We start from the raw sequence: 14,708 nt of genomic DNA on the forward strand, positions 1-14,708 counted from the left end.
CGGATTGAAACGTATTTTCTCTGGCATTGGACCAGAGAAAGCATAATGTTTTCCCTCTGCCCGGCTACTACACCTTACATTTATGTGAAATTTATAGTACCGTGGGTGTATGTATCATGTTTATACGTTATGTAACATGTTTCTTATACAATTTTGAAGAAAATATCATAGATGGATTAATGAAAATGTCTATATTAACGTAAAATAAGACGTGTCCGAGAGTGATTATTATTATTATTACTATGACATCAAGACTAAAGGGACACTCTTAGTGATTTTAATGTGTACCTGCATGCCAGCACAATGTCTAAGTTTATTTAGGTACAAGTATACATAAATATAAATATCAGAGTACATATAAAATACGCAATACAGTGGAACCCCGGATTTCGCATGCGCCATATATCGGACGTTTCGGATTTAGAATACTTTTTTAGGGGGAAATTTTGCTCCAGATTTCGTACCTTGTCCTGAGAATCGTACATATCAGACACGTCTGCCCTCCGGGACACTGCCTCAGTCTGGCTCTGTCATTGGTTGAGTGAGCATTCATCCGAAACATTTCGCAATTTTTGTGCTTGTTTATTGATTGCGGCTGTGAAATAAGCCACCATGGGCCCAAAGAAAGTTCCTAGTGCCAGCCCTTTGGTAAAGAAAGTGAGAAACATGATAGAATTCAAGAAAGAGTTTGTAGAAAAATACAAAAGTGGCATATGTTTAGCCGAGCTTGCCTGGATGTATAGATATATTTTGAAGGGTTTAAACCTTTCAGGGTCTGGAGACCAAATTTCAAAGTGTGCACTAGTGTTCAAGAATTTTTATTTTTTCTTATGAAATGATAGAGAATCTTTTTCTGAAGATAATAAAACAAAAAGCATGAAATTTGATGGAAAATTGACGAAATTATGCTCTCACGAATTTTGATGTGTCAGCGATATTTACGCATCGGCGATTTTGCCGACTTTGACTCCCATTTTAGGCCAGTTACATTATTCCAGTCGACCAAATTCTTAGCTATTTCACTAGTATTACTTCTAATCTATCGATTGAGCACAAGAATTCGCCAAGTTGACTGTTTCAACTACAAAATAAAGTGATTGGAAATTGGTAATTTGTCCAATTTAGTGCAAAGTTCAAAATACTCCAATTTCAAAATAGGGTCCAGAATAAACAATGCAGGCATTTCTGGCACTAAACTAACATTTCCTCTGTTCATTAGTTATGTTTTCAGGGTTTACTAATGATTTCCCTTTTGATTTTTATTCACATAATAAATTTTTATTCAAACCAAAAAATAGAAGATTACTGTTATGCAGTATTGTAATAATTGTATAAATAATATCAGCACATTTGTGAACATATATTAGACCCACCAGCAGGCGTGTATTAGATGTTTGAGGTCATTTGTTCACTCTTAAACATCACAAAAATTTAACATTTCCATTACTTTGAGCTCAGTTTCAAGCCATTTCCAATACTAAAACCAATCAAAATCATCTCTATTTCTGTAATATATATTCCATTCTATCAAATGAGACCAATAAAATTGCAAATACAACTATAAAAAACATACGAAAAAACACTGCAAAGTCGCTGTTTTAATCGAAAATTACGGTCTCGGTTTTTTTCTCATTATGCACATGTGCTGCAGGATTTGTTCTATGTGGTGCACACATACCACATAGATGTATTCTCTCATATCTAGGCCAAAATTTACCACTCACAGCTTATCAGAGTGAGCTGTGCTCATGACATAGATCTACGGTTTGGACCCTCAACGTAAAGCCGTAGATGTACAGCATGGACCCTCAAAGGGTTAAAGCTGACCCTGTCAACCCTATGCCTGTTGTGGAATGTATTGTGTCTTTGAGAAAGTCCATGGGGTTGGATGTGAGTGGCCAGGATGTGGAAGAGTTGGTGGAGGACCACAGGGAAGAGCTAACCACTGAAGAGCTGAAAGACCTTCAACTGGAACAGCAACAGACTGCAGCTGAGGAAATTGCTTCAGAGGAGGAGGAAGAGAGAGGGGAGAAGGTGCCTTCTTCAGTGATTAAGGACATTTGTGTAAAGTGGAATGAAGTACAAACTTTTGTTGAAAAATATCACCCTGACCAAGTTGATACAAGCCGTATCTGCAACATGTTCAGTGACAATACCTTGTCCCATTTTAGGCAAATCTTAGAGATGCCAGAAACAGCTCTCTGGACAGATTTTTAGTGTGATAGGGGTCCAGTCCCAGTAAAAGACAAAGAAGGGAAGTAACCCCAGAGAGGGCTTTGATACCTGAAGTCTTTATGGAGGGGGGTTCCCCTTCCAAATAGCAATCTCAACTCTCTTCTCCCCTCCTTGCCTTCTTCAGTACGCCAACAAGTGTCTTCAATAAAGGTATGTAATGTTCATTTATCATTAAAATTAGTGCGCTATATTTATTTCTCATTATTTTGTTTTCTGTATGTAAAACTATAGCTATTCTTTAAAAAATTAAAATTTTGTGAATATTTTGGGGTTTCTGGAACGGATTAAGATTTAGAATGACCTTCTGGAACAGATTAAGTATGAAATCTGGGGTTCCACTGTAACTTTAAAACACTTGAAAACTTTGGTAAGTTTCCAGACATGATGGAGAGATGTGCTTACGGAGAATGTAAACAAACTGGGTGGCACACGGTGACTGTATTAGAAGGTCAGGTGGGGGAGCCACATAGCTAGTTTTGATCATAATTTGAAGTGTGTGTATTAGCAAAACGCTGTAAAGTGGGGCCCTACTGTACTTAGTAAAGTGACTTATCTGCTCTGTCTTGTGGACAGCAATACTTCATTAGTGTAATATACAAATCTTCTGGTTTCATGGCATTAGTGTGTTTCAAATCCATGTTTGTACAGTACAGGTTTCCCTTTGCTTAACCCTTTCAGGGTCCGTCCCGTAGATCTACGGCTTTACGTTCAGGGTCCAAACCGTAGATCTACGCCATGAGCTCAGCTCACTCTGATAAACTGTGAGTGGTACATTTGGGCCTAGATATGAGAGAATACATCTATGTGGTATGTGTGCACCACATAAAACAGATCCTGCAGCACACTGTGTATAATGAGAGAAAAAAAATGAAATCAGGATTTTTCGATTAAAACAGCAACTTTGCAGTGTTTTTTCGTATGTTTTTTATAGTTGTATTTGCGATTTCTTGGTCTCATTTGATAGAATGGAAGACATATTACAGAAATAGAGATGATTTTGATTGGTTTTAGCACTGGAAATGGCTTGAAACTGAGCTCAAAGTAGCAGAAATGTTAAATTTTTGCCGATATTCAAGAGTAAACAAACAACCTCACACGTCTAATACACGTCAGCTGGTGGGTCTAATATACATTCACAAATATGGTGATGATATTTATACAATTATTACAGTATTGCATAACAGTAAATCTTCTATTTTTTGGTGTGAATAAAAATTCATTATGTGAATAAAAAATCAAAATGGAATTTATTTGTAAAGCCTCAAAACATAACTAATGAACAGAGGAAATGTTAGTTTAGTGCCAGGAATGCCTACATTGTTCATTCTGGACCCTATTTTGAAATTGGAATATTTTGAACTTTGTGTTAAATTGGCCAAATTAACAATTTCCGATCACTTTATTTTGTAGTTGAAACAGTTGACTTGGCGATTTCTTGTGCTCAATCGATAGAATAGAAGTAATACTAGTGAAATAGCTAAGAATTTGGTTGATTGGAATAATGTAATTGGCCTAAAATGGGAGTCAAAGTCGGCAAAATCGCCGATTCGTAAATATCGCTGACACATCAAAATTCGCGAGAGCATAATTTCGTCAATTTTCCACCAAATTTCGTACTTTTTGTTTTATTACCTTCACAAAAAGATTCTCTATGATTTCATAAGAAAAAATAACAATTTTTTTTTTTGAAAATTCTTGGACACTGGTGCGTGACTCCAGATTTGGGCCTTGGACCCTGAAAGGGTTAATGTAAAATTGTTTTTATGCAGTGACTCCATTTTTACAATTCTCTCTGTATGGAAAAAATTGTTCTTTTGCAATCACCCACGCCCAGCACCACTCGAGTTTTTAACACTCTCTCTTTAATATCACTCTAAACTGACTTATTATGAATTTATATAAAAGAATTAAGAAAAATAGGCTTATGCTTTCAAAATTCATTGAGTATATTTTGAATGTAATCCCATGACTGGTTTTCAGTTTAAGTCCTATCCCATCCCAAAATTTTACTTTATTTTAATTCAAAAGACAAATGGTACTTGGCCAGCCATAGCTAAGTGGCACTGATGTAGAGTCAGGATTTGGAAGTGGAAAGAGAAGTAGGGCAATATGTATTCACAGGGTCATAATGTGTACTTCAACCAGACAGAGACAGGGTGGTTAGTGGTGGAGTGAGGCAGGAGGGGAAGAGGATTATGATAGCAATTTGTATTTTTTTTTTTTTTTACCAAATTAATTTTTTTGTTTTTTGGCTGTTTGATGTCTTGTGTAGTATGTTCATAATTGTTTGGTAACTAAGTCAAGAAATGTTGAGTTTCTTTTTCTTCTAGCACTGTTAATTGTACAAGGAGAATGATTGAATTTTGGATTTTATTTTTCTTAGTATTTTTTTGGAACATATTCATTTATTTTTTGATACACAAATAACCCGCACATAAAAGAGAGAAGCTTACGACGATGTTTCGGTCTGACTTGGACCATTTACAAAGTCACACTAACCAGAAGTGGAGCAGGACGGCTATATATAGGCAGGAAGAAGTGGTGGTAGTAGTAGTAGTAGTACAAGAATGGTATATAATACCGACAAGATGAAATTAAGACACATGCGCAACACCCGGGCATCCCTATCGTAGACGTTTTGCCATCCAGCCAGCCACTGGATGGTGAAACGTCCACAACAAAGACAACCAGACGCCGTTGTGGACGTTTCGCCATCCAGCCAGCCACTGGATGGCGAAACGTCTACGATAGGGATGCCCGGGTGTTGCGCATGTGTCTTAATTTCATCTTGTCGGTATTATATACCATTCTTGTACTACTACTACTACCACCACTTCTTCCTGCCTATATATAGCTGTCCTGCTCCACTTCTGGTTAGTGTGACTTTGTAAATGGTCCAAGTCAGACCGAAACATCGTCGTAAGCTTCTCTCTTTTATGTGCGGGTTATTTGTGTATCGTTCCAGTCACGGTATTGTACCTTTTTTTGTTATTTATTTTTTGATACTTTTCCATTTGGTGCCTGTCATTTGTTTTTTGGATAAAAATTCCTTAAGAAATGTGGAATTTTTTTCCTGATTCTGGAGTTGTTAGTTGTATAAGGATTATAACTGAGTTTTGGATTGTACTGTTTTCTTGACTTTTTCAACCAGATTAATTTTGTTTTTGTTAATGATTATATTGTGTGTGGCAAATTCATATTTTTTGGGTACACATTTGTCAAAAAATGTGGCGTCTCCAAAGTCTTAAAACATATCCTTATGTGTTACATGATTCTGACTGTTATTTATATAGGGATTATAACTGAATTTTGGATTTTACTTTTTACTCGGTTTTTCAACTAAATTAATTTTTATTTATTAATGATGTGGCTAATTCATATTTTTTTGGTAAACATTTGTTAAAAAATGTGGTGTTTGCGAAGTCTCAAAGCCTGTTCTTATGTTTTACATGTTATGTTGGGTTTGTTTTGTGATTTCATTTATTGCCATCTGCCAGGAATGCACCTGTTGCATAAAATGAAGGACACAACACATATATATCGAAATAACAAAACAGTGTTGTACATATTTTTGTTTCAGGTACTGTATTCCTTTAGCATGGTTACCTTATTATTTGAGCTTCCTTTAATATGCCCTTTTTTACATTTACACAGTACAGTCTCCACAGAGCAACTATTCCAAATTCTTCACACACTACGCTCACAGAATATCTCCATTCATCCATATATGTAGCTGTTGTGCGGTCTTAAGGTGGGAAATTTAAACTTCTGTTCTGTATCCCTATAGTTATACAATACCATATCACCCTCTTCCCTATTTGTAATAGGATGATGTATACATATAGATCATCCTTATATACTGTATTTACAGTAATTACTACATGGTATCTGTTATTTTCAGCCCATATTGCCAAAAACATATACAGGAGCCCCACTTATACAGCTGGTTAGGTTCCAGGGTACTGCTGCTAAGCTAAAATCACTGTTAAGTGAATCATAGCCTTTTTTCACTTTCAAATGCATATAAAAGCCTGATAGCATGTTTATACTATCATATATTAAGTGATAATAGAGCTAGGCCTAAAAAAATGCATATTGTAGTATACACATTACTTGCCGTAAACTATTTTCATCTTTAGCTTATAGTGAGTGGTGAATATACTTATTGTAGGAAGTTTGAATAAATGATGAATGGGTGTAATTGAAAACTGCTGCATTAGCAAAACACCATAAAGCGAAGCATTGGAAAACAGGGTCTGTCTGTACTAAAGAAATTGGTACCAGTATGAGACTGATCTCAACATATAAATCCTTTGTGCTTGTTTACGACATCAAGTAGTTATTGTGTTATATTTACAAAAAGCACTAAACCTGTGTGGGTTAAACAGTGCTGCAATAATAAAGATAGGATGTGCAAAAAACAGTAAAGTGATTTTTCAAGTGGGCATCTTTAATAAATTTGAAGTATGTTATAAGAAGCATTTAAGAGGATTTTAGGTAGGTACTCCACCCCTGAAAAAATTCTTTTAGGATTGTTCTGTAGGTACTCCAATATTAATACAAGTTTTTTATAAAAAAAAAATTCATTACATTTGGAAAACAAGATAATTATAAAAAATATACAGAAAAAATGGAGAGACTGGGTTGTGGGCAAGATAGTCTCCAGAACCACTAACAACAGGTTTTCCTTGGAGAATTAGTAATTAATAAGCATAGAAGTGCAAATAAAGTTTATAATGCCTCATACTGCCTTGTACTGTAATGAGAGACTATAAACACTAGTCTTTTAGAAAAAGGTATTTTTTTTATACAAGTTTATTGATGGTGTGGCACTGTATCAGGCTACCAAAATATTTTACAATGTAGCTGTGGCCATTAAGAAATTCCTGGAAAAGGATGATGCAAAATATGTTCTCCTCTTGGTAACCCAGGCTGAATGTTTCTACTATAGTATTATATTATAAAGTGAATACTAATGAGACTTTTTGTTATTTTTGCAGATCCACTTATTTGACATTAATGTTCCTGGTGGTATCTCTTTTCGTGAGTCTGATACTCTGTCCTCTGGAAATCAATTGACAACATTTGATTTACCACAATGTAAAGTTGGGTTGGGTATCTGTTATGATATGAGATTTCCTGAGCTGGCACAGGTCTACACTAAGATGGGTGAGTGCCACTTTGCTCTTAATTTATATGAAAAAATTGTGTGTCTACCTGCTTTTAATTGGATAATATAAAAAAACATTTTAAATGAACTTGCGGGTTTCTGAAGGGCAAAGAACCTCACAAAGCTCAAAGTATAAATTATTAAAAAAGTAAATTTTGAGAATGTATTTTCCTATTAAAAGAATAAACATTGTAGCTGTCATTATGTGACAGCCCCTAACAATTCTTACTTATAATGGTTAATATGTGAAATATTTACAGTAGCAGTATAGCGTTTTTACACGAGTTCAATGCGGATTCTGGGAAATTTGCTCTATTACATCTGAATATAATTATATGTAATAAAATATTAATAAAATATTGAAAAATATCTTAAATTACAAAAATAATGATTTAGTTTTAACTTAAGTACTGCAGTTTCTTAAATATTTTAATATTGCCTCCTTATTTTATTATCTTTTACTGCCACATTAATTAATTTGTCAGTGCTGAATAACCATATGGATTCAGTGCCTTTTGTGAATTAATACAAATTTAACAGATTTGTAACATGGGTTTATCATTTTCATTGAATACGATACTGTAATAGATTTGCGTTGTTATAAATGTCTGCAAAATTAATGCTGATAAATCATTTTGCTACTGAGAGTGTACAGCTGTGAGCTTGTGATATATCGGTCTCTTCAGCTTTGCATGATCTTCCTTTGTGCAGATTTGTGTACAATTCACACTTTTCTTCACTGTACAGTATTGCTTTGCACAAAGTAGACGCCTGTATGCAATATTGGATCAAACAAAGTGGGTATTTCATGGTCAGATATTTCGGTTCATGTGTGTTGAGTTTGGAGATGAGGAGCCATTAACATGACCTGTTAAGGCTTTATTAGGTGTCTCCATAAATGTTACAGTACTGTACCTTTAGTGGGCTTTGATTAAAATTGTCTTTCTGCAGTGCAGTTGTCTTGATAATTTGATATTGCCTTTTCAGAAAAGCAATGTTTAAGATTATTTTAGGAAATACAAGCTCCAACTGCCAATTTTGGAATGTTTTTTATTTTTCTGGGTATTCTACTCTGCTTTCTGGAGAAATAACAAGCGGGCAGAGCTACAACACATTCATTATGCCTATTCTGACTCCACTTGATGTTTTTGGTATAGTCAAATCTTATTTTCCTGAACCATGTTAGGCAGAAAATTTGCCATCCTGAGTCACTTCAAAAGAGATCAATCATGTCTTTTTATAAGACGAATCAGGAGTTGGACTGTTGAATTCAAGTCCAGTATGAGAAACACTTGGGTGTCTTTCTTTACTTCCCTAATGCTTAATGCATTCTCAACTTGTACTTGAGTACATGAATAGAAGTTCACTGTAGTAGGCTTACTGGCCCATGCTAGCAGGTCCTCAAATTCATTCCTTGCCCATTTGTTTAACCTGTACTACAGCACCCTATTTTATTTATATAAGAGACCCGGAGAGTGGTAAGTCCCCAATCAATTCTTTTTTTTATATTATAGTACAGTATTTCAACCGAGTATAAGCTTACTGCATCAAAACTGATATTGTATTGATGAGAATTTTTTTTATCTGACCATAGATGATGCTTGCTGATAATTACGTTGGATTCGTTACAACAAACTTACGCGTTAAGATTGAATTTTAAAATGACTTGGCGATTTCCTCTAGTTCTTCTGTCCCATACCATATTCAGATCAAATATACGACCTTTATTAAAATACGGTAGTTAGAAGAAGAAATACTGTACAGTGGATTAAAATACGGTAGTTAGAAGAAGAAATACTGTACAGTGGACTCTCAGTTATCGGCCATAATCTGTTCCAGAAGGTCAGCCTAAAACTGAAATAATATTTCCCATAAGAATTAATGTAAATACAATTAATCCGTTCCAGACACCCAAAAATATTCACACAAAATAAGTTTTGTAAAGATTAATTAATTATAGTTTTACATACACAAAACAATGAGAACTAAATAAAATAAGTACATGAACAATTAAATCACAATTACATACCCTTATTGAAGACTTGTTGGCTTATGGAAGATATGGAGGAGGAGAGAGGGAGAATTTATTGTTTGGAAGGGGAATCTCCCTCCATAAGGACTTCAGGTATCAAAGCCCCCTCTGTGGTTATGTCTCTTCTTTGTCTTTACTGCCACTAGGACCAGCTTGAGAATCACTGCACACCTGTCACACAAAAAGAATCTGTCCAGAGAGGTCTGTTTCTGGCATCTCTCTAAGATTTCCCTGAAGTGGGACAAGGTTTTGTCAATGAACATGTTGCAGATATGGCTTGTCTTAGCTTGGTCAGGGTGATATTTCTCTACAAAAGCTTGCACCCTACTCCACATTGCACAAATCTCCTTAATCTCTGAAGAAGGCACCTTCCCTCCCTCTTCCTCCTCCTCTGAAGCAAGTTCCTCAGCTGTGGTCTGTTGCTGTTCCAGATGAAGCTCTTGCAGCTCTTCAGTGGTTAGCTCTTCACTGTAGTCCTCCACAAACTCTTCCACATCATTGCCACTAACCTCCAACCCCATGGACTTCCCCAAAGACACAATAGATTCCACAACAGGCATAGGGTCCTCAGGGTCATCCCCAAACCCTTCAAAATCCTTCTCTTGGACACAATCTGGACACAGTTTTCTCCAAAGTCCTGTAAGCCACTCCCTGCCAAGCCTTTCCTATAAGGCTTATGCAATGGAGGATACTGCAGTGATTCCTCCAGAACTCTCTTAGGGTCAAATGAGTGTCCGAGGTCACTTCAAAGCACCTTTGAAACACTGCTTTGGTGTAGAGTTTTTTAAAGTTATAAATGACTTGCTGGTCCATGGGCTGGATGAGAGGAGTGGTGTTAGGAGGCAAGAACTTCTGTTATAAAACTGAAGTCTCTAAACAACTGGTCTTCCAGGTCTGGAGGATGAACAGGAGCATTGTCCAGTACCAGAAGTACTTGAGTGGCAATTTACATTCCAGGAGGTATTTTTTCACGCTGGGGCCAAACACATCATTGACCCACTCTTTGAAAATGTGCCTTGTGACCCATGCCTTATTATTAGCTTTCCACATCACACACAATCTATTCTTGACATTGTTTTTCTTGAACACTCTGGGATTTTCAGAGTGATACACCAGTAAAGGCTTCACTTTGAAATCCCCACTAGTGTTAGCACAGAACAAAAGAGTAAGCCTGTCTTTCATAGGCTTGTGTCCTGGCAGTGCCTTTTCCTCCTGCATAATGTAGATCCTCTTTGGCATTTTCTTCCAAAAGAGGCCTGTTTCGTCACAGTTGAACACTTGTTGGGGGGGAGGAATCCTTGAGCCTCTACGTATCCCTTGAATTCCTGCACAGATTTTTCAGCCACACATTTGTCAGAACTTGCAGCCTCTCCATGCCTTACCACACTGTATGCCACTACGCTTCTTAAGTCTCTCAAACCACCCTTTGCTGGCCCTAAATTCACTAACAGCAGCACTTGTTCCAGGCATTTTCTTTACAAGATCCCCATGAAACTACCTTGCCTTCTCTCAAATAATCGACTCCACAACACTATCTCCCGCTAATTGTTTGTCGGTTATCTACAGCAACAATAACTTCTCCGTATCTTCCATTATTGGTGACCTTTGTTTCGTAACACATTTACTCCTTTCGCAACATTAGCTTCCTTGATTTCTACTTTTTTTTTTGCCAGGATAGAGGTGATTGTTGATTTATTTTTCCCATACATCCTGGCAAATTCCAGCACCCGCACACCACTCTTATATTTTTCAGTAACTTCTTTCTTAAATTCCATCGTGTTTCTCTCTCTACCAAAGAAACTTTACTAAGAACTTTCTTTGGGGCCATGGTTACTTATTTCGCAGTTGCACTTAATCAATAACCATGGAAAACAATGGATTATAGTGAAATGTTTGGATGAATGAGCAGAAGCTTCCCCACTCGCCCAGAGACACAACCAGGCTGACGCACGAGCAGCTGGCAGCGGCGGGTTGACGGTTCCCATACAGCTGATAAGTGAAATAGCGGCCGATAACCAGAAGCTGAAAAACTGGCCGATAACCGAGTTGGCCGATAAGCAGAACGGCCAATAACCGAGGGCCCACTGTATCTGTTGATAACCTAACATGGGTTTCAATACAGTACTGTACCATTTCATTCTTTCAGTGAAGGTACCTGGACACTGGTGAGTAGCTCCCAATCCAAGGAATTAACCTAAGTTTTTCCGTGGATCTAACCAGACCACCTTCCATTCTCTTAGGTACTATGACCCCTATGGGTTTAGTGCCTCCCCATAACTGAAAATGATGTACCATACCATGCTTACACTGTGTATTACAGTAATTACAGAACACATTCATGTAATTTCTAGAATGAAATAGTGTTCCACAGTTATAATTCTGAAGAAGCTGTGTTAAATTATAATTCATAAAAGATATAATAGAGCAAAAATGATTGAGAATGCGAGAAAAAATGCAGTATTCTGAAAAGTGTGTGGGAATGAGGTTGTTAAGCTGACAGGCTAACAATTTTGTGAATCTATGGAAAATACATGGTAAGCATACATGTATGCATAGTTGGGAGAGAAGGTGATGAGGAGGTATGAGGTGGGAACTTGCGTCATGTCAGTAGGACAGTGCGGTGAGGAACGTGCAAGCCAGGGAGTCCTGCCAACTGCAACTTTCTTGGTTCCGGGTGATGGTATGTGTGGCATTTTGTTCTGTTCTTGCCTTTTTCTAAGATAATCATGCTTACCCTGGCTCAGTCCATGTGGTGTGAGACCATGTTACAATGGGGAATGTATGACTTGTTATACATTCCCTGCTTTCTGTGGTGAAATGTCTACAATAGTTATAATTCTTCAGTAGTTATGCGTGTTAGTAACTGACAGAAACTATAAAATTTAGTCATAAGGCAAGAAAGATGCAACATTTTGAAAAACTGTGTGAGGAATACCTGCCAACCAATAGTCACATTAATTAAAATACATTTATAACAGGCTTTAACCTTTTTACTCTCTCCCACTTATATATACATTTTTTTTGAGTCATGTGGCACTTGCTTATATACGTACACATCTTAATCATAGCACCTTCAAATATGCTGTAAGCTGTAAATTTTTGTGAGGCAGGTGTGCCCAATATAAAAAAAAAAAATCTGCCCACTGCAGTGCATGATGGGAATGTCTAACCTCTGACCTAGCATTTGGGTTGAAATAGTGACTTTAAGGCATTATCTGAGGTAGTGTTCATGGTTTTATTGGCCTTTTCTTTGTGTCGGTTGATAGACCAGAAGACATACTAGTGAAATAGATGATTTTGGTCAGTTTCAGATTGGAAGTGGCCCTAAGTAGGCTTCAGAATGGCATAAATATTGATTTTTTTTTGTGATTTTTACGAGGAGGGGTAGGGCCCAACTCCCTGGTGTGTTTTATGGGTTTTTACTAGGTCTGCTACAATTATTGGGACAACCCAAACCATGACCAATCATTTTATTAGCCAAGAAATAGGGTAAAACTTCAATTTTATTGTGTGCTGATAATGGATTCAAAATTTATAGTATGGAAGGCATAGTTGCAAAATGGCCAGAAATTGGGTTGGTTTCAACTGTGGAATTGTCTTAAAATAGACCTCAAAGCAAGGCTGTGTAAAATACTCCCTGACCTCAAACTTTAAAAAAAGATTCTCTACTCTTTTAGATATCTGGAGGGTGTTCCGGGGGTCAACACCCCTGTGGCCCAGTCCATGACCAGGCATTGTGGTGGATCAGGGCATGATTGACCAGGCTGTTACTGCTAGCCATACACAAACTGACATGAACCACAGCCTGGCTGGTCAGGTACTGCCTTCAGGTGCCTGTCCAGCTCCCTCTTGAAGACAGCAAAGGGTCTATTGGTAATCCCTCTTATATATGCTGGGAGGCAGTTGTACAGTCTTAGGCCCCCCCGACACTTTTTGTGTTGTCTCCCCCACTGAAAAGCAGAGGTGCTTTTCAGTGGGGAGAAGATATAATTTTTTTAAACTGCAATGCTGGCAGGACTTTTAATTTCAGGAGTTGCAACAGTGACAGGGTTAAAGCTCAATTTTGTAATGAAAAGGCAATTTTCACATTCTGTTACCTCATAGTCTATAAAAGTATATTAATCACTGATAATTATAAGGGTGGAAGAGAAAATGGAAAACTGGAATCAATAAACGTGAGAATATCTTGCCAAAACAGAAATGTATGTAACCTGGATCAATTTAGATTACAAAGTACATTATATAGAAAAGCACTAGTTCAACATTAGAGTTATAGATAAGTGGAACAAACTGCCCAGTCTCCAGAAAGAATTAGTCATCCTCCCCAACAAGAAAGTGGCTTATAATATTTCCAGTGCCTCCTCTAAGTATGATCTTAAAGTAGCCACTACTGCCAGAGACTTAACTATCAAGAAACTCACAGATTAATGTAGTTTGAAACTTAAGCTAGACTGTCATATCATGTGGAGGATGCCAGAAATTATACATGGGAGATAGAGAGAGAGAGACTTGCACATTCATGTATGTGAGCAGAAATAAACCTGCAGTTCTGATGTTAATAATGCCTGTGCTGTTCACAGGAATAGCCACAACTACTTGATGAGGTGGAGTGATGCCAAACTTATCTTCAGGGAAGAGGATTTACATAAGCACCATTGTGAATCTGCCGTTGTTTGTCTTGGTAATATAGTTGTGCAGAACACACGGAGCTTCATTATCTCCGTGTTTTAACTCTGTTGGTTTTAGGCTGTCAGGACAGAGCCTCAGGTGATGTTCTTAATCATATTGTTCACTCTGCTAGACTACAACTGACCTCTACACTGCTATACATTTCCCTGCTTTTCTTTCTTCGTATTGGATTGATAAAGCCCTTGGTAAGTGGAATATTTCCATAATAAACTTACCTAGCATTGCATAAGTGTCTTTCATATATATTGGCTGTTTTCATAGGAAACATTTCTTATACAGGGGATTAACTCCATCTTTCTCTGCATATTCTCCAATGCATTTTTATCCATTTACTATGGAGACCAAAACTGTGCTGCATTTTCTAAATAATGTCTAACTGATGATGTATACATATATCTATAGAACAACCCTGGGACTTATTTTACTTGTTCTTCTTGATATAAATATAAGGAATCTATTGGCATTTTAATGGATATTTAAGCACTGCTGTCTTAGCTTCAAGGATATAAGAGGCCTTGTTAGCACAAGGCCTCTTATATCCTTTTCATATCCAATAAGATAAGTTCTACATTATTCTTTTCA

At 37.0% G+C, this 14,708-nt stretch overlaps 1 protein-coding gene across 3 annotated transcripts in view; it reads left to right on the forward strand.

The window, feature by feature from the left end:
* LOC128697941 (omega-amidase NIT2) overlaps window positions 1-14,708 on the forward strand; it is a 115,418-nt gene that overhangs the window by 55,018 nt on the left and 45,692 nt on the right. For all 3 annotated transcript variants that reach the window (XM_053789930.2, XM_053789945.2, XM_053789938.2), the window contains exon 5: window positions 7,236-7,404. In XM_053789930.2, the coding sequence (XP_053645905.2) occupies window positions 7,236-7,404 (169 nt within the window). The remainder of the gene's footprint in view (window positions 1-7,235; window positions 7,405-14,708) is intronic.

The sequence above is a fragment of the Cherax quadricarinatus genome, chromosome 31, assembly GCF_038502225.1.
Source record: "Cherax quadricarinatus isolate ZL_2023a chromosome 31, ASM3850222v1, whole genome shotgun sequence".
NCBI classification, from domain to species: Eukaryota; Metazoa; Arthropoda; class Malacostraca; order Decapoda; family Parastacidae; genus Cherax; species Cherax quadricarinatus.